Source organism: Myotis yumanensis, unplaced genomic scaffold, assembly GCF_028538775.1.
Source record: "Myotis yumanensis isolate MYYU_CA2020_CCGP unplaced genomic scaffold, mMyoYum1.0.hap1 SCAF_6, whole genome shotgun sequence".
Lineage (NCBI taxonomy): Eukaryota > Metazoa > Chordata > Mammalia > Chiroptera > Vespertilionidae > Myotis > Myotis yumanensis.
The window spans coordinates 17,572,886-17,592,788 of NW_027223757.1; the positions used below are offsets into that span (position 1 = coordinate 17,572,886).

At 37.9% G+C, this 19,903-nt stretch overlaps 1 protein-coding gene across 1 annotated transcript in view; it reads left to right on the top strand.

Annotated features, from left to right (window-relative positions):
• The window catches only part of RSPO3 (R-spondin 3), an 84,036-nt gene that overhangs the window by 21,496 nt on the left and 42,637 nt on the right, over nt 1-19,903 (top strand). The window contains exons 2-3 of the mRNA XM_070419228.1: nt 13,697-13,888; nt 15,446-15,592. Of these exons, the coding sequence (XP_070275329.1) occupies nt 13,697-13,888; nt 15,446-15,592 (339 nt within the window). The remainder of the gene's footprint in view (nt 1-13,696; nt 13,889-15,445; nt 15,593-19,903) is intronic.

The following is a 19,903-nucleotide window of genomic DNA, read 5'->3' on the forward strand; positions in this document are numbered from 1 at the left end:
CATTTCAGTCAAACAAACAAAAAACCAACCCTGAAGAGTTCCACTAATGCTAGCTGATCCCAGTCAAGGCACCCAAACTTCATAAACCTCATTTTTTGTTTTGAGGAGTTTTGATATGTGTTTTTTTAAATATTAAAACAAAGGGGGTTTATTTGTTCTTTATGATTTATTATGAACTGTTAATGTGCCTAGTCCTGAGCTATGCGTTTTTTATACAAAGTGGAAATAAGAGAAGTCCAAGTCCCCAGGACCTCAAAATAATCATTTTTATCTGCTTTTCTTCCTCTCTCAATTTTTACCTGCTTTTCTCCCTTTCTTTAGATATCAACTCTCCTTCTAGTTTGATATCCAAATCTCCTTTTCTCAGTTAATTACATTATTCTGTGCCTGGCTTCCCAAGTTAGAAATCAACACTTACTACTCCTTTGTTTGCCCACTTAAAACTGATTTTCAAATCCTGTTTATTCTCCTTTTTGAAAAGCTTTAAAATCCATGCCCTCTTTTCATCCCAGCAATGCTCTCCTTATTCAGCTCACAACAATGCCTGGTATAGAGCATCACATCCCAGTGACTCTCAATGTGTAGTCTCTCCGTTGATTCTTCTCTCCACCATCAGATCTTAAAACCAAATTAGATCATGTCACTAATTTGTCCATAAACAGTCCCTCCAAATTGCATAGAAAGTTAAATGCAAACCCCCACCCAGTTTCCCCTTATTTTTCAAAATTCAGGTCAAATTTCAGGTCTTCCAAGTAGGGGTGCCCAGGTGGTTAGTTGTTCCTTCCTGCAAAAGTCTTGTACATACTGTTTACCACACTGGCCTTACTTTGTCCATAGTCTCTCGCCATACTTGAACTCCTAGGTCTTCACCTTTCCTAAAACACCAAATATCATTTGACAAACTATGTTAAGGAAAAGAGAGAAAATGTATTGGAGTCTCTATGGTAGTAGAACTTCCTGAAAGACGGATTTATGTTCAATATGGGAAGATATTTCAAAATGTTCAATATAAGGAGGTGCTGTAAGATAATTATATTGGCTGCACCCAAATGTCATCAGATTTGTTTTACTAGACATTATTAAATAGACTGTTCCGGGGAAGATGTTTGAACTAAATCCCTCTAAAGTTCCAAAGGCTTATGACTCTATCAGCTGCAAGTTAATTAACTACATGGACCTCGGTGTTCTCATCTGAAATTTAAGAGAGAAGGGAGAGCTCTAAGATCCTTTTAAACTCCACAGTCGTATTCGCCATTCTCCTAAATCATCTTTATGCTTTTACATAATTGCTCTTGGTCATAACATTCTCTCTCTTTCCCTCTTTCCATTTGTCTAAGTTATTCTTTAATTTCAAGTCTCGTAACTGTTCCTAAACGCCCTCTGTAGTCTTCAGATACTTCAACCATCAGTAATTGCCCCTGCCTGTTAATTTCTGTTGCACTAAATTTCTAGTCGATGTGGCCATTGGGATATAAAAAGATTACTAACTGTATTGTAGGCTTCTTGGTCAGAGACCACATTTTGTCTCTCAGTCCCTAGAAGAGTATTTCCAGTAATCACTGAATAAATACTTATTTGTGAATATGGCAGTGATGTGGTACTCACAGTGTGGTACTTGTATCACCTGCCTCACATTCACTCGGGGTTACTTCTTATAATGCAGCTGGCTTATGAAAATTACTCCAGGTCATTTTTGCACACAGTAAAGTTTTAGAAACACTGGCATAGACCTTCGGGTGCTATATGCCATTCTGGTCTTATTTCCATAGCTTGCCTTACCACTTTTGGTCTTCAGTGTAGAGTCCCAGAGGACTTCTTGGGTGAGACTGCCATTGATACCCATTAAAATCTGCATCTGCAGTCCTTAAAATATAGGCCCTCCCTATGACTCTTAGAGTGTCCCTGGTTCCCTAAAGTTCCCCAGATCGCCTGTGTCAGAAGCACCAGCATCTGTCCTTTCTCCAGCCTCCTTGTTTGGAGGTTTCTGACAGAGTTATTATTGACTAAAGCTTCCAGCTACCTCTAATGAGTAGAAATGGCTTAAGGTACTTCTTGGGTAAAACAAAATCTCTTATGCCTAGTGATTGTATTAAGTGCCTGCAAGAAGGCTAGGCGCTCACATATGATCTCACTTAATTTCCCTTCCCGTCCCAGTACTAGTATCTACCAAGTAGATAATTCCCATGTTACAGATGAGGAGGCCTAGGCTCAGAGAGGTAAGCAACTTTTGTCTAAGGAAATAATCAGGCCCTGAACTCTTGGACACAGATTATTGGTTTTATTCAGCTTTGGATGCTCACTAACAAGCACAGTGTCTGGATGTTGCATAATTTAATTGTTTAAATGAAAAGCTGGGTGAAGAGATAAATTTTGGTTTTGCGGCTAGTAAATGTCAGAACTTTGTATAAGCCCGAAGTCAGTCCTCCACCCCCCAGTCCCCGTGCTCCTCTGGGAAGTGTGCAGAGCCCATTTCCGAATAAGGTGGCAATCCAGGGAGTGTGCACATGGGACAAAAATGCATCACACCCACGAAGGTGCATGTCAGCACCTCCTGTTCTCTCCGAAGTTTTGTGAACCTGGTAGAAAAATCCACTTATTTTTCAGCTCAGGAGTTTAGATGTGACACATAAAGCTGGACTTATTTAATGGTATACCCACTATTTGCACATCTTCTTGTGCCTGTTAAAATACCACAAGTCCCTTGCCTGCTGTTTGCTTATGCTAAGGCTTCAGCCATCGGATATTCTACTTTAGCATGCTATGTGGCAAGAAGATCCAAGTTTATTCATAATATAACAAAGTGGAGTTTGTGTTTAGCACAAACTGAAGTTTGTTTCATTCAAGAATGTGAACTTAGTAGTTACAGAATCACACCCATGCAGATTCATTACCATTCAACTATCACATTTTCTGTTTATGTTGATTTCTAATTAATTCTCTCCTCAAAAAAAAAAAATGGAATGGCTCTCTCGGCCAGACCAGAGCACATAATGATTCCCACTGTTGGATGAACACTGTTGGATCTGTCTCATGAAAAATGCTGTTATTACCACCCACTAACTCATCAACAGGTCCTGGCTCTCTACAGAATCTGGGTCTCCATCACCCCTATCCACACCCTCTTGTCCTCTATTCACCTCCATTTGGGAACATGGCCACTTGGAGAAGGGGAAGCCTTCCCTCCCTTAGCAACAGCTGGGATGCTGATTCAGTACCTTACATTTTACACCCGTAGCAGAGTGCATTAACTTTATGATAGAATTTCTACTTGTGGTTAGGAAAAAAACCCCACTATGTTTGGTTCTACAAATGCTTTTTGTTGCAGTTTCAGCAACAGAATCAACTCTAGCTATCTGGTAGGTCATAGGAAAACGAATATGGTTTCCAATACTTTTGAAGAATCAACTTTGGAATTAGCCCTTAGGTTATTAACTTGTTTAATGGAAAAAAAGAACATGATATTGAGAGTCTAAAAGGAAGGTTATATCAGAAGAGAAATTATAGTGTTGTTCTAAATTATTTAGATGGTGTTAATATGTGTCTCTAATGGCATGAATTCAGAAAAAAATTACAAAAAAAAGATTGTATACACGATTGCAAAGGGTTTTACTTCTTTTTCTCTTTATTCATTCTTATGACCTCTTATATATTTCATAACTTTCCTGTTCCTCCTCACCACCACCACCCCTTTCCCCACCCCCTGACCCCACTCACACACACACTCCAGTAACAGGGAATGGGAATTTAAAACCCCGGGACAAACTAAAATTACTGCTAGAAGGAGATAGGAGGAACAAAGAAGAAATGAAGTGTTCCCAAGAGCAAAGAACATGTAGATCAACGCAGTCTCTTCGAAGATTATGATCTGAACATAAATTCCCAAGTTATGGCTAGTTAGAACATTCTCCTCTAATATAAAAATTAATAAGAGAACATATTTTCATGGAATATAAGATGCTGGTTCTGTTCCATGTGCTAGTATCATAAATCTAACAAAAATTAAAATGAATAAACATATCAGACAAAATATGTTCTTGCCTTTCCTTCTTATATTAGCAATACAGAATCCAAATGCACTTGGTATAGAATAGCAGCTATTTACTTTGGTCCACAAGGCTCTAACCTTCTTTTCTAACCTCATCTCATTCCACTCTCAGCGCTGTGGTCTTATTGGTTCCCCTTGGGCTGCTCCTCAGGCCAGTTCTTTCCCTAAGCCTTAAAATGTATGCACTTCGTGATGCTCACCTGTAATACTCTTTCTCGAGTATTCATGGCTGATTTCTTTTTATTCTCTTGGTCTCAGCTAAAGAGTAACCTTCTCAAAGGGGCCTTCCCTGACCACCATATTTAAAATAGCTCCCCAGAGCTACTCTCTGACCTATCCACCTGTTTATTTCCTTCACCACTCCACAATATTTCATCAATTATTTATTTATTTGCTCATTAGCCGATGAATGTCACGAGGAAAGGAACCAGATGTCTTGTTCAGTCCTGCATGTTCTGCATCCTGAGTAGTGTTGGGCACATAGTGAGTTATCAGAAATTTTTGTTGAAAACTTTAATCATAGTCTCCACATTGTATATGCAATGCCCACTTTAGTCTATCTTTTGTCTCTAGTCCTGATTCTTTAGCCTGTGGATACACAAAGCACAGCCATCAGCCACTAAGTTGGCATCCAGCGACCAAATAGTCATCCTATTTTAGATTTTAGGAATTCTATATCTGCCATCATTTGCTAGCCATTTTCTTAATATGTTGAGCTGGCTTGATTTTAGTGGAAAGTCTAGCTAAGTGCTACCTAATGTTAGGTCTGTTTCATTGCTGTGGTTTTATTTAAAGTATTTATAGGATATAAATATTAGACTCCCTTCAGGAAATTATTATTCAGTAAGAGAAAGAGAAAGATTTTCCAAGTTCTGAAAGAAATAGTTTCCATTAAAAACAGTATGTTTCCCCACATAATAACGGTGGAGCCCTAAATGGGCTGTATTCAGAACTGGTGGACACATTCCTCTCTGAGACTGTTAGGAATTTTGTGAAACCATTGGTGTGGCACAAACTTTCGAGTATTCAAGGTTGATTTACTGGAACAAAAGATGTGGCAGATTCTATCATCCTAACTGCTTCAGGTCAATTAATGTCTTGACTCTTGATTTTGATAAAAGACCAAAGAGAACATGTATGTGTCCTGTGTCTGAATACACATATATGTATATATGTACGTATGTACACTTGCATACATATCTATATTTAAGTAGCATAAGTGAATTTTAATTAATTTAATGATTAAAACATTGGTATATTAATACATTTAAGCCATTAAATGATACACAGTATTTCAAAAGTAACAAAATTTATATGTTTGTATATATAAACATGTGGCGGTTTCAACAAATTATTAGCCACAAATTATAATAAAGAACTATGATAGATCCAGATATTATTGTTTGACAATGTAAAGAAGTATCATATGCCCATTAGCAATTATATTCATTCAAACAGCTTTTGATATTATATTGTTTATACTTAATAAACAATATACTCCCAAAATACTCCCAAAATGCCCAAATGGCTGTGGAGATATAGCCATTGTCAGTACCGCTTGAATGTTTTAACTTATGAGCAAATAAGAAACATTGGCTCTCAATGTCTTCTGGGGTTGATTCAGAATTTGAAAGAGACTGCCAAGTAATTCAAATTTTTAACATTATGTTTTTCTTAAAGTGAATATTGCCAAAAAATCCATAGGAATCATGAAACATCTCTTTCTGTAACCATAACATTACATTAAACTTTAAAACGATTCTGTAACAATCAAGCCCCAAAGTATGATAGAAATGTGCTATCCTAACTTAAGCAAGAGAAAAAGTCTACATTTTCTCCAGGTGAATCTCTTACTGAAGAACTTAGAAAAGCTTTCATTGTTTTATTTTGAAAAATGTATTTCATATTTAAGCATCCTTAAAGTGTATGTGATTTGAAACTTGATTTTTTACCAAATGTTCATAGGCATAGCTCACTTACAAATGCTTCTTTAGATACTTTTTGTTAAATATTTACTGCTTTGACATCTTTATTATTTAAAAAACACAAATAGCCCTGCTACTGTGGTTCAGTGGTTGAACATCAACCTATGAACCAGGAGGTCGAGGTTTGATTCCTGCTCAGGGGACATGCCCAGGTTGTAAGCTCCGTATCCGGTGTGGGGTGTGCAACAGGCAGCCGATCAGTGATTCTCTCTCATCATTGATGTTTCTATCTCTCTCTCCCTCTCCCTTCCTCTCTGAAATAAATAAAAATGTATTTTAAGAAAATAAACAGAAAACACAAATGCCTTATTTTTAAAATTTATTACCTTCAGCCATTTAATAATAAAAAATTATTTGTTGAGACCTAGTCAATAAGCAGCTGGGACTTATCAAAGAAAATTATGAAGAAATTATCAAGGCCGACCAGACCCCTGCCTTCCAAAAGCCTTCAGTCAATGTGAATGTCCTTGTAAAAGGAGAAGACATGGAGGAAAGGACAGATGTAAAAATAACTTTGATTATAGAATTTCACTGGTCTCCTCTTCCTACCCTATTAAGGCCACTGCATACAGGAGAGTAGGCAGTAAATACTGTGAAGGCGAGAATACTTTAAAGTAACTTTGTGTATTATTGTTTTGTCTTCTTCTTCTTCTTCTTCTTCTTCTTCTTCTTCTTCTTCTTCTTCTTCTTCTTCCTCCTCCTCCTCCTCCTCCTCCTCCTTCTTCCTTAAAAGTAAGTTTTATCTAATTTACTAATTTTTCATTATCTGAATTATAAAATCAACAAGTTAATTTCATGTTTTTAGCTTTTCTTTTAAACTTAGTCAAACCTGCTTTTATAAGCCTAAAGTTTATTAAATTTCGTACTTCTGGAAATGTTCTAGCCACAAATAAATGACCATCAGAGGTCATTGGCAGCATGCAATAATGGATCTCTTCCACAAAGCAATTTGCAATAGATGTTAGTACATTTGCAGTTGGGCTTTAGAAGAGGATTAAAATAAGGCAAATCCTTGAGGCTTGCACTTCAACTGTTACAGAAACAGAACATTGATTCCAATGCTGCAATTAGTTTGGTATATCATAAACATTGAAATTACCTAAACATTGTGTATTTACCAAATGCTCTAATACAGTTTAAAACTCAGTGTTATGGATATTTTATCAAAAAAAGCGAATTACCACACGTGCCAATAGCCTTTAGGAAGTGTTGCATTAGTCATGCATCACAAGATTATTAAGTAGAGAAATAGTAGGGGATCTTATCAGATGAAAAAAAACTGAAGTTACTCAGAGTATCGAAAGTTCAGACACTGAAAATGTGTTTGTTATGTATTAATATATACTCTTTTCATACTTAACCTTCATATACAAGTTAAGGAAAATACTTTCCTCTTTCCCAGTTTTGGGGACAGACACTCATTTTACCAGGTATTTGACACATCTGTAGTCAGAAGGTCCCATTTTAAAGTTCCTGTGAATTCTGCCCATTTTTTCCACTTATAATTACTCACATCTAAAGTTTACTTATATAGACAGAGATTGTTATGAGATATCAAAGATCTAGGTTCTAACTTTTGATCTAAACTCACTATTTATTCAGTAGCTTACTACATTTCTTTGAATTCTAGTTTGGGGTTTCCAAAACAAATAATTGTTGTAGCTCCTACCATTACAAACAGCAGTTACCACTGTTATTTAGGCTTTCTTTGGAAGCAAAAGTGGTACGGACATACAAAGTATTATTTAAATTAGCTGATAGATTCCTTTTCTTTTACAAAATATCCCTTATCTGGGGCTCTGTTTGCTTCCTTTGCCATCCTTCAGCACCTCCTTTTTCAAGATGTCTTCTCTAATTAAGAAGCTACCACCAGAGAATCACAGGTACATCTCAAGCAACTACCACCCAATAAAACTAAATCTACTGAACATTGCTTTCTGGATATCTTATAAAACCTGCAAAATCAATGATCCCAAGCCATGTTTATATTTGTAGACCTTTTTGTTCTATGTACCTTGCTCCAAACCTCCAACTGAAGGCTTTTTACTCCTCCAGCCATCCTCTCCTTTCTAGTCACTGGCTGGAACTCAAAACACACCTTCTCAAATCCTCTTTCTTATTCAGTCCACATTCTGTTGGTCACCATATTTAATTGACTTTACCTCCAAAATGTCCTTGGAAATATGCATCTCTCCCTCACCACAGTCCCCTGCTAGATTTTAAGCTATCATCAGTCTCTTACCTTGATCACTACATTTAGATTCCTAGTGTCCATGCCTGCCATGCTTTCAGGGAATATCACTTTTCTCATATAAATGTGATTGTATCATTCACCAGATTGACATTCTCCTTATCCACAGAATAAGTACCTTGGCCCACAAAGGGTTTCATAATCTAGATCTACCCTGTGCTTCCAATCTCCTTGATATTCCTCATGCTTCCATTCACCACTGCTTAAGCATCAGTTGCATTGAACTCATGCCAGTCTCCTCCTTGATGTGGTCATTGTGGTGTTCCCTTCTCCAGTCCCACCATGGCCACTTCCATATTGATACCTTCAGCTCCTTTTCTAACATAAAGTACGAACATTAGAGAGTCTATGAAGCCTACCCACCAACAACACCTCCATTGTTATATAAAATAATAGTACAAAAACATTGTTTGAAAAAGTGATTTGGAAATGCAAAATGGCGTTATTATTAGAATAGAACAAAGAAGAAGTATGACAAAGCGGAATTCTATTTTCTGTCTTAGGATCATAAGATTTTAAGGCTGAAAGGGTTGTTACAGTCAATCCAGACCAAAGTTTTCTGTGGTTTCCATATAAAAAGTAAAAACTCTTGCCTTAAGATGAAGTTTGAGAAATTTGTGTCCTGTTGTGTAAGACTGACTGTATAATTTGAGTGATCTTTATCCAGCTTTCAAGAAAGCAATCACTATGCTACTCAACTGTAAAAAAAAAAAAAAATCTAGAATCTTAGAATATGAACTTCATACTCTCAATTCTTCTCACTTCCCACAACATAATACTTAAACCTTCCTGAAGCAATAAAGTTTGCTTTCAAATTTGTACCTGCCCATATTCAAAATGCCCTGATTAAGAACAAACAAACAAGAATTTCCTTTGCCAGTTAAGAAAGTCATGTCTTATAGATCAGTGGAATAGAATAGAGAGTCCAGAAATTAGCCCGAACCAATATGCTCAATTAATTTTTGACAAAGGAGGCATGAACATACAATGGAGCCAAGATAGTCTCTTCAATAAATGGTGTTGGGAAAACTGGACAGACATATGCAAGAAAATGAAACTAGACCACCAACTTACACCATACACAAGAATAAACTCAAAATGGATAAAGGACTTAAATGTACGACAGGAAACCATAAAAATTCTAGAAGAATACAAAGGCAACAAAATCTCAGACATATGCCAAAACAATTTCTTCACTGATACAGCTCCTAGGGCAGTTGAAACTAAAGAGAAACTGAACAAATGGGACTACATCAAAATAAAAAGCTTCTGCACAGCAAAAGAAACCATCAACAAAACAACAAGAAAACCCACCTCGTGGGAAAACATATTTGCCAACGTCATATCGGATAAGGGCTTAATCTCCAAAATTTATAGGGAACTCATACAACTTAACAAAAAGAAGATAAACAATCCAATCAAAAAATGGGCAAAGGATCTAAATAGACACCTTTCAAAAGAGGACATTCAGAAAGCCAAGAGACATATGAAAACATGCTCAAAGTCACTAATCATCCGAGAGATGCAAATCAAAACAACAATGAGGTACCATCTCACACCTGTCAGAATGGCCATCATCAACAAATCAACAAACGACAAGTGCTGGAGAGGATGTGGAGAAAAAGGAACACTTGTGCACTGCTGGTGGGAATGCAGACTGGTGCAGCCACTATGGAAGGCAGTATGGAGGTTCCTCAAAAAATTGGAAATGGAACTCCCATTTGACCCTGTGATCCCACTACTAGGAATATATCCCAAGAAACCAGAAACACCTATCAGAAAGGATATATGCACCCAGATGTTCATAGCAGCACAATTCACCATAGCTAAGATCTGGAAACAGCCTAAGTGCCCATCAGTAGATGAATGGATTAGAAAACTGTGGTACATCTACACGATGGAATACTATGCTGCTGTTAAAAAGAAGGAACTCCTACCATTTGCAACATCATGGATGGAACTGGAGAGCATTATGCTAAGTGAAACAAGCCAGTCAATGAAGGAAAAATACCACATGATCTCACTCATTCATGGATAATAAAGACCATTACAAACTTTTGAACAATAATAGATACAGAGGCAGAGCTGCCTCAAACTGATTGTCAAACTGCAGTGGGAAGGCCAGAGAGAGTTGGGGGGCAGGAGGGAGGGGAGTAAGAGATCAACCGAAGGACTTGTATGCATGCATATAAGCATAACTAATGGACATAAGACACTGGGGGGTAAGGGAGGGTAGTGGTTTGTCAAGGGCGGGGGGGGGGGGGGAAAAAGGATACTTATGTAATACCCTTTGTAATACTTTAAGAGGAAAATAAAAAAAAAAAAAAAAAAAAAAAAAAAAAAAAAAAAAAGAAAGTCATGTCTTTACTTTTTCAAAAAAGTATTTTGTTAAAAATTTGTGGCTAAAACGAAATATGTGTTTAAAAAGCAAAGAGAGTGATAGTAGCACAATGTGTGAGCCGACTGTGCTGTATTGATCAGTAAAAGTTTTAATGAGGGAATTGTGCACCCTCATAATTTGGGTGCAAACTGTTACCAATTGTGGGACCCATACAGCTCTCTCTTGGAGAAGTTTCCAAACATCCAAAACTCAGTTTTTTAAATAAAATTTATTTTAACGTTTTTTGAGGCTCTGAACATGTGAGTCGTGTTTATTTTCATAGTTGATTCCTTTAAAGTTACATTATAATAGATCAACATTTCAAGGTGCTCGAAAGTCTATTGTGCCTCCTTTGAGCAGCTGCATTTGAGAGATAGGGACAGATTGGTGAGGACCAATCCAAACCATCTCCATGTAAGCTCAGAGTCACAGTGCCCTGGGTTGGAATGATTTTCTTTCCAACTGAGTTCCTGAGGTCCATTTTTCCTAAGAGATTTTAGGAAACGGTTTCACAGGTTTTGTTTTTTATCTACATCTCTTATTTCTTAAACTGAGTCAGTAGACTCAACACACGGAGCTCTCTTCACTTTAGGGTCTTTTCCCCCATAAAATGTGTACACATTTTCTGTAAGTCTCCAATGCCGAGTTACTGGCATGAAAAATTACCCTGTTACTTGGAAAGCAGTCTTCACTTACAAGTCCCCCAGGTCCTATAATGTCTAAACCTCCTGTGCCACTTTCTGTGTCCACCCCACCCCACGGAGGAGCAAGTACAGGAAAAGCAGACTTCCCTTCCCCCACACATTTCCTCAGTTTATTTACAAAACATCTTGGAATGAGAATGAGCTGCTTGTGGTTCCTGTGGCTGATTCAGGGATGGTTCCCTCCAGGCAGAGGATGCTGGTCAACTGAGTGACCTCCCTGTAGCTAACCCGTGCACCCTGTGGGAAGGCTGAGCGGACTCATGGGTGCCCTTTCTCAGTAAGCCTGTTGGGATTTGCTTTTGTGGTAAAGAACTTAGCAATAATCAAATATCACTGTGAAACAGACTCGAGAAAGGCCTGGTCCAGCAGAGCCTATCCCTCCCACCACCAACAGAATAGTCAGAAATACATGGGGATGCCTTTACACCAAGCATGTCAAACTCAAAGGCTAACAAGGGCCAAATAAACAAGGTTTAAGTTTATGTGGGCTGCAAAAAACCAAAAACTTCCATTTTCATAGAAACATGGGTTTATTTCAATAGAGACATGCTGAATACAAAGGGCTGAAATAAATGAGTAATCATTAACATAAAATAATAGAACATTTTAATAAAAATTAATATTTTTTCTTGAACATTAACTTACCAGACACTGAATAACTGCACAAATTAAGAAGCATAATGCAAATAAACCTATTTTTCTTGTTCTCCGAAAGTGAAACATTTCCTGTTGCGCACACCAAACAAGTCAGTCCAAGACTAATGACATCGCCATAGGCTGCTAAAATATTCGCTGCTAGTATTAGTGGAGAGAAATGGTTCGCCTGCACATAAGGCACATAAGGGAAATGAATGCAACGTGATTATAGTAATCAGTCATTAGCAAACATTGAAGTTCATTATTAATAACTAGAGGCCCAATGCACAAAATTCGTGCAAGGGGCTCGGCCCTTCCAGCCCCGGCTGCCTTGTGGCCCTGAAGCCCCGAGGCCCCGCCCACTGGTCGTTCCACCATCTGGTCTAATTAGCATATTAGCTCTTTAATATATAGGATTATGTATAACAGGATATTGTAAAAATTAAGTTACAAAATTTTTATTAAAACATCTTATTTATATTGGTTGGGCTGCAAAAATATTCCTTGTGGGCCAATGCGGCCCACAGGCTGCGAGTTTGACATGCTTGCTTTACATACTTATGTACCAACCTTTGCTTCTCATAATGGTCAGGATTTTGCCCTTCTGGACTCCTGAAAGGACAATAAGGCTATTAATAGTACATTTAAATAGAGAATGCGTTAGGAGAAGTCATCCCAAACACCTGCTAGATGAGAGATTCACCTTAGTTAGCAATTTTCCATCAGCTTGCACATAGACGTTGATGACTGGTTAGTCGTAAGGTTTAAAGTTGTGAGGATTTCAAGTAAACATGACTCTTTCAAACATTGGTTTATATTTGTTCAGATTGGCTAATGAATAGTCTTACCACACAAATAAGTGACTCTTGGAAACCTTGGAATTCTCAGGGATATGTGTAGAAGTAGTCCTTAGTATGGACTGGTTATGTCCTCGCCAAGTAAATAAGTCCTTTGAGTAAATGAAAGATGAGGGTGCAAAAACTATAAGACTTCCCTTCCAATGGATAAAATGTTGAACATAAATTATGACAAGTACTCACATATGATTCATGTGGAAATACTGGTAAGCTAAACATCATAATTTCACCTTTCTATCAATGTGAACTGATAAACATTAAATTCATGTGAGAGGAAATATTTTGGGAAAGCATTGGGAGGTGGGGCGCCCAAATAGCTACATAGTTTTAGAATCAATTGGCATTGGATCAAAGAGTAAAATTGTGTACCCGGACAAACCATAGTTGAAAAAAGATACCCTAGAACACAGTGTCCTTGCTCAAGTTAAGCCCCAGTCTATGTTGTCATCCTTGCTTGAAGAAATTAGAGACGTGCTTATCATCCACCACAGAAATGAAAAGCAAAACTAGTGTGTATTGATTTCAATGAATGTGCACAAAATTACCATCTCCAATTGGCCAGGGTGGTGGTTCAATTGGATATTTTCATATACATCTATGAGGCAATATAGTCTTCTATTTCAAATGCTCAAATTTTAAGAACTTTTAAATCAGGAACAATGTATGTATTAAAAGGAAATAGTAGAGCAGAAAAAAGAGAGGGGAAAAAAATCCCAACTCATTCACCCCTTACCACCAAATTGAAAGCTAATGAAAGAAAATGTACCCAGAGAATGTCATTGAGCTGCTATATTTACAATTTAACCTTTGTTTTTGTCTTTCTACATTTGTCCTCCAGTGCATCCTAACGTCAGTCAAGGCTGCCAAGGAGGCTGTGCGACGTGTTCAGATTACAATGGATGTTTGTCATGTAAGCCCAGACTATTTTTTGTTCTGGAAAGAATTGGCATGAAGCAGATTGGAGTGTGTCTCTCTTCATGTCCAAGTGGATATTATGGAACTCGATATCCAGATATAAATAAGTGTACAAGTAAGTGCCTACACAAAATTATGTTTTTATCTCATCCATGGGGACTTTCCAGATATGAAATGGCCTCTAGAATATTTGTGATATTCAGTGTTAAGTAAATGATAATATTTTACCTGATTAATTAGGCTAAATCCTACTTGGACTTCACCCTCAGGGCAGGACAATTTTCACCACTTATAAAAAACACTCAAGTTTTGTGTTGTGTGTTTTTTTTCTCTTTTTCATTGTTTCATTCCTAAGGTATAAATCATTGAACCTATGGAAAAACAGTGCAAGCATCAATGCCATTATATTTACAAAAACTAAATATTTAATGACTTAAAGAATCAATTCAGCTATTTTTCACTTCAGGAAGGATTCCAGTATAGATACTGAAACATTTATCAGTTGGCAATAAATGTTGGAAATACCACATCACCTCTCATCTGCACCTGAAAAACCTACTCTCCACACTGTAGACCAAGTAATGGTTTAAAATGTAAATTAGGGAATATCACTCCTCTATCCTACACCACATGTTGCCCTGCCTACCTCTCCAACCTCATCTACGACTACCTCTCAAACACTTTCACTAACCTCACTGGCCTTCTTACAGGATCTTCCTACCTCAAAGCTTTTGCAATTACTGTTCTACACTCACTGTGCTGGCAGTTTGCAAAGCTCTTTTGCCCACACCTTGTTTGGCTGGTTCTCGCTTTATACTGAAGATTCTACTCATGTGTCACCTACTCAGAGAGGCATTTCATGACCATCATATCAAAATAACCTCTTCCTTTTATCAGTAATTTTTCATATTTTTATCCTACCTTTGTTGTTAATTTTTTCCAGAGCATTTTTTACTCTGGAACCAGACTGCCTGGCTTTACAAACAAATCTGCTCTGTGGTCCTAGGCTAGTTACACAACCTGTGTGTCTCAGTTTTCTTATCTGTAAAATGGGAATCATAATAGGGGCCACCCCATTAGGTATTATAAGGAGGTTTAAATAACTTACTATTGCAAAATTCTGGTAGCAGTGTCTGACTTATAGTATCAACATAGAAGAGGCAACTATTGTTATTTTTTTATTGTGTCTCTTCTCCTTGAATGTAACTTTGTGAAGTCTGGGCCTTGTCTCATTTTTGTGCACTGCTGTCAATAAATACCTAGAAGTGATTGGCACATATTGGGCAATCAAGTACTTGTTTGAGTGAATGGACTTCAAGAACAGCACAAAGGCAATATCCTAGTATGTTTTATTACAGTTCTGATGAAACATTTCACTATTATTTATTATAAATAGATATTTGCTCTAATAAACATTCTTGGCAGTGGACTTATGGCCAAAAACTTTTTTCTAAGGCAATCAGTACAATGATTCTAAAACCAGTGACTGACGTACATCAACGAAATGACTGTGGGGGAGTCCTTAATTTAGTTTGGCAAAATAATTTTGAGCCCTCAATGTTTGTATGTCATAAAAGCCACATGTGCCTATGTTGTAAGCATACAGAACTGGACCAACAATAGTTAAGTCAAGATAATAAAAAAATTATTCCTCTTTTTCTTTCTCTTTCAGAGTGCAAAGCTGACTGTGATACTTGTTTCAACAAAAATTTCTGCACAAAGTGTAAAAGTGGGTTTTACTTACACCTTGGGAAGTGCCTTGGCAATTGCCCAGAAGGGTTGGAAGCCAACAACCACACCATGGAGTGCGTCAGTATTGGTGAGGAGGAACTCTATAATTTCGAAAGATGAGAAACATCTTAGATGATAATTCAGTCTCCATGGACATGCTTCTCATCGTCCTATTTCACAAGAACCTGAGGGACTGTCTCTATAAGGCTCTCTCCATCTTTCCATCTTAATGGTGTTTCCATAGCTTTTCCCAGCTGTATTATAGTACAATTTAACATCCTGTGGGAGCTCCATTATATCTTAGGGACGGTTAATAACTGTTTCAACTATTCTTATCATTTCTTTGTATCATTCTTTAATGAAGTTTTACTTTTAGTGATATATATATATATATATATATATATATATATATATATATGGTGGCCAGATTATTATGACTGGCCAGATTATTATGGCCACCCCATCAGTACAATGAAGTGAATTAATTATACAAATAATGATAATATAAAACTTTGAGAGTATTTGCTTAGGAAGTTTTCAATATTCAGTATTTTTGGACGTGTCAATGAAGTACTGATGGGGTGGTCATAATAATCTGGCCACTCAGTGTATATATTGGTCTTGAACTAAATTCCCACCTTAGGGCAAAAACGTGGCAAAACTCCTAGGTCTAATCTCAGTCAGTGACCTAAGTTACTCTCCAAGGGGAGAAAAACATGCTCAGTGGGTAGATCAAATACCTAGAGAACTGGAGCTGATATAGTTAAAATTCTTACCCTTTCCTTTCACACTGCTTTGCTGAAATATCCTGCTATGAGGGTATTCAGAAATGAGGAGAGATTTTTGGACTTACTCAAACTGACAGAGGAGACAGTCCCGGGGTCTGATTAATTGCAGGCCGAGTTTCCTGGGGGGGGAGGTCCCTCAGACAAGTTGTTTGTCTAAATAACAGATCACTGTCAGGCTATATTTTCCTTCTTTTAAATGCTGTGCAGCTACTACAGCTACAAGTTTGATGAACACTTGGGGAGCAGATGCTACACCAAATGGGAAAACAGCGTACTAAATCTCAAAGTCCCCTGGGCAAGAGCTGCAGGAACCTTTGATGCTGCGCTGGCTGCGCTGATGTTGGCACATGCACACAAATGTCCTCCTGATTCAGTACAAGATAGTCGTCTCCAGGACTCCCCCCAGGTCCCCACAGTCCGATCCATTAGAATCTAAAGTGCTGGGGTAACAACCCTAACGTGGGGTTTAACCATTGCAGGTCCACTCGGAACACTTCTTTCTAAGCACAATTTTTGGCAGACTGAAATAGATGGATGATATTTTTAAGATAACTTCAGAAGCATCTGGAAAACAACAGTCCTGAAACAGTTCATGGCTCATTTTGGTTTGCCATTTCCCCCCCCTCTAGTCAATAAAGCACACACACACACACACACACACACACACACACACACACCCCACCTTAGAAATAAAGTGTTTTATCTATTTGTAGGTACCAAGGGTTGATTATTAGAGGTAATAAATTCCAAACTGTGAAAAAAGATAGGAAACAACTCTGTAGAATATTCAAACAGGATGAGCTGCAAAGAGTTTGTGGTATTTCTCCACCCAGGGAAAGGGGCACCTGCTTGGATTTTCTTAGTTGCTGAAAGTATAGCATTCAGTCCTTAAAAGGCTATTTATTTTAAATAGATCAATGCTTTCTTATCAGAGAGAGCATTTAACACCTGGAGCTATTGGATTAGCCTTTAAAGCTGACTGGCCATTTATATTACCATTAAAATAAAACTATTTTAATACAATAAAATTAAAGAAATTACATCATTTAGAATATGGGTCCACAGTCTAAAAGGCATTTCATGAATCTGGCTCGCTGAACAGGTATACACGACTTAGAACACACTAGCAGCACAAATCAGCAGCTTTGGTTCAGGGCTGGCTCTTGTTGCTTGCTCCCTATTGGATGTCTCCCATCACGTGGTGTCTAGCCTACCAGGCCAGGCCCATGGGCTTCCCGAGAATTTCATGAAAAATGATGACCTGCTTGATTATCACAAAGGGCCATTAAAGCCTATTCCTTTAACAAATATGAGAACTAGGACTCGGAGAGCTGAAATGATGATCCCAAGGACACAAGTGAGTTATTGTCGGTGCTGTAACGATGACCTTGACTCTAGCTCCCTAGTGTTCACCCAACAGGTTAAAGAATGTTTTCTCTCTTTGCTAAAATCTACACTATATGACTTGTTTCTTACCCAGATTTTCAATTGACAGGACATGTCATAAACAGAAAACACCACCCTGATATAGAGCTGGGGCAAAAGACTTGCCAACATACCCGTTACCATGGTTGGCAGGTCAAATTAAGCACAAATATACACTGACCACAGTTTTACAGGGGAATGTACTTCTTCTACTTTGGACTCCAGATATTTGCTTCCTTTCTGAACTGTCATTCCATTCTGTCATCCTTATTGCTTCTCTCAGAAAGTTGTTCAAGTAGTAAAAGGGGGAAGATATTCAGCTCCAAAGAGTGAGTAGCAAGAACATACCCTTGCTATGTTCTCTGTGGAACCACGTAGTTAGCCAACAAGAATGAGAGCAATATAATTACCAGAATTTCAATGTTAGAATCATTCATCATCTGACGGAGGACTCACAGCTAGCTATGCTGTAATTTTTAAAACATTTTTCAGAAGTCTGGGTATACATTTGCCTAGACCACCTTTGCCATTGTGACAAAGCAGCAAAGTTCTGTTCACTTGTACATCATATATTTTTTTTTCTCAGTTCGTCCTCTTGGTTCTGGTATTAAATGAACAGTAGACAGAATGATACCTCATAAACTTAGATTTTTATTTTTCCATGTGCTTCCTTGGAGGTCTTTTTATTTGTTGTGTTCAAGATCCACTGCTTTTTAGTGATTAATATGGGGGTGGAAGATATTTCTTTAACTGGCAAGAGTTATGGTATCATTAAGTGACTTGGTTGCTCTAATAATGGTATAACTGAGCATGAAGATTATTTTGAAAGTGGTACAATAAAGTTCACTTGAGTTCATAGAAACTTAAATTTGCTTATCTAATCATTTCCATTTAACTCTGTGTTACATTCAGATATCTGAAAGTGACCAAAAAAGCATGTGGAAAAATGTATGGCAAATGGATTTAAATTTCTAAAACATTTAGGTTCTTTTTCTTGAGAATGTATGAAATATAGCATTCTGTCTTAAAGTAAGGATTCTTTAAATTGGAAGGCAGTAAGAAAATTTTTTGGAATCTTCTTTTTGTGGAAAGGGAGTCATATCATCTGAAAGAGTTACTATTGCAAGCTGTTACAGTTATTGTAAGTTAGGAAGTTTCATAGACATAAATATAAGAATAGCACCTTGCAGATATTTATTTTCATTAGAAATGCAAAAGTCTGACCTTGAAAACGCATGATTGAAAGGAAGAGATTAACACATAAAGAAAAGGAACACCTCTATATAAAAAAAAAGCTTTAGAGAAAGTACATCAGTTGATCTTAGGAATCACTCAAGTTAATTTTAGAAGCAGTCTATCAGTTGAAACTGACCCAGAATTCACTTAGAATAGATGTTTCCATGCCTGAACCATATCTATATATATATATGTGTATATATATATATATATATATATATATATATATATATAAAGCCAGATCAGGGGGTGGGGCCAGAGGCCAACCTCCCGCGGCCCCACCCCCTGGTTGGGCCCGCCCCCTGATCGGCCACGGCCCCTCCCCCACCAGCTCTGCCCCCAATCAGCCCCCCCACACCAATCAGGGGTGGAGCTGGCCAGCCAACCTCCTGCAGCCCCTTCCCTAGCCGGTCCAGCCCTGATCAGGCCCTGATCAGGATGGGCTGGCCGGCCAACCTCCCGCTATCTCCTCCTCCTAACAGTCCTGGCCCCGACCTGCCGATTTGGGCCAGGCCGGCTGGACCCCACCCATGCACTGGGCCTCTAGACCATTAATAAATAATAATATTTAAATACTCAAGAGCAATGGAGTAGAACAGGTAGTGGATTGTAGGCTAAGGACCCAGATTCATTTTTCGCTTTACCATTCTGTATGTAGCACAGAAGTTCTCAAAGTGTGTTCTCAGTATTTGCAAATCAGTATTGCATGTATTGTTAGAAATGCAAATTCTCAGGCCCCATCTCAGACAGCTGAATCAGAAACACGGGGTGGGGGCCAGAATTCTGTGTGTTAGCTCTCCTGGGGATTCTGTTATTCGCTACAGTTTGAGAATCCTCGAATGCATAATAATGACTATTCTATCAAGTTATGATCAGGATCAATCAATAATTGCCCAGTGCTCAGAACTTGTAAAACACTGGCTAATTGTGAGTAATTGTATTAGTTGCTG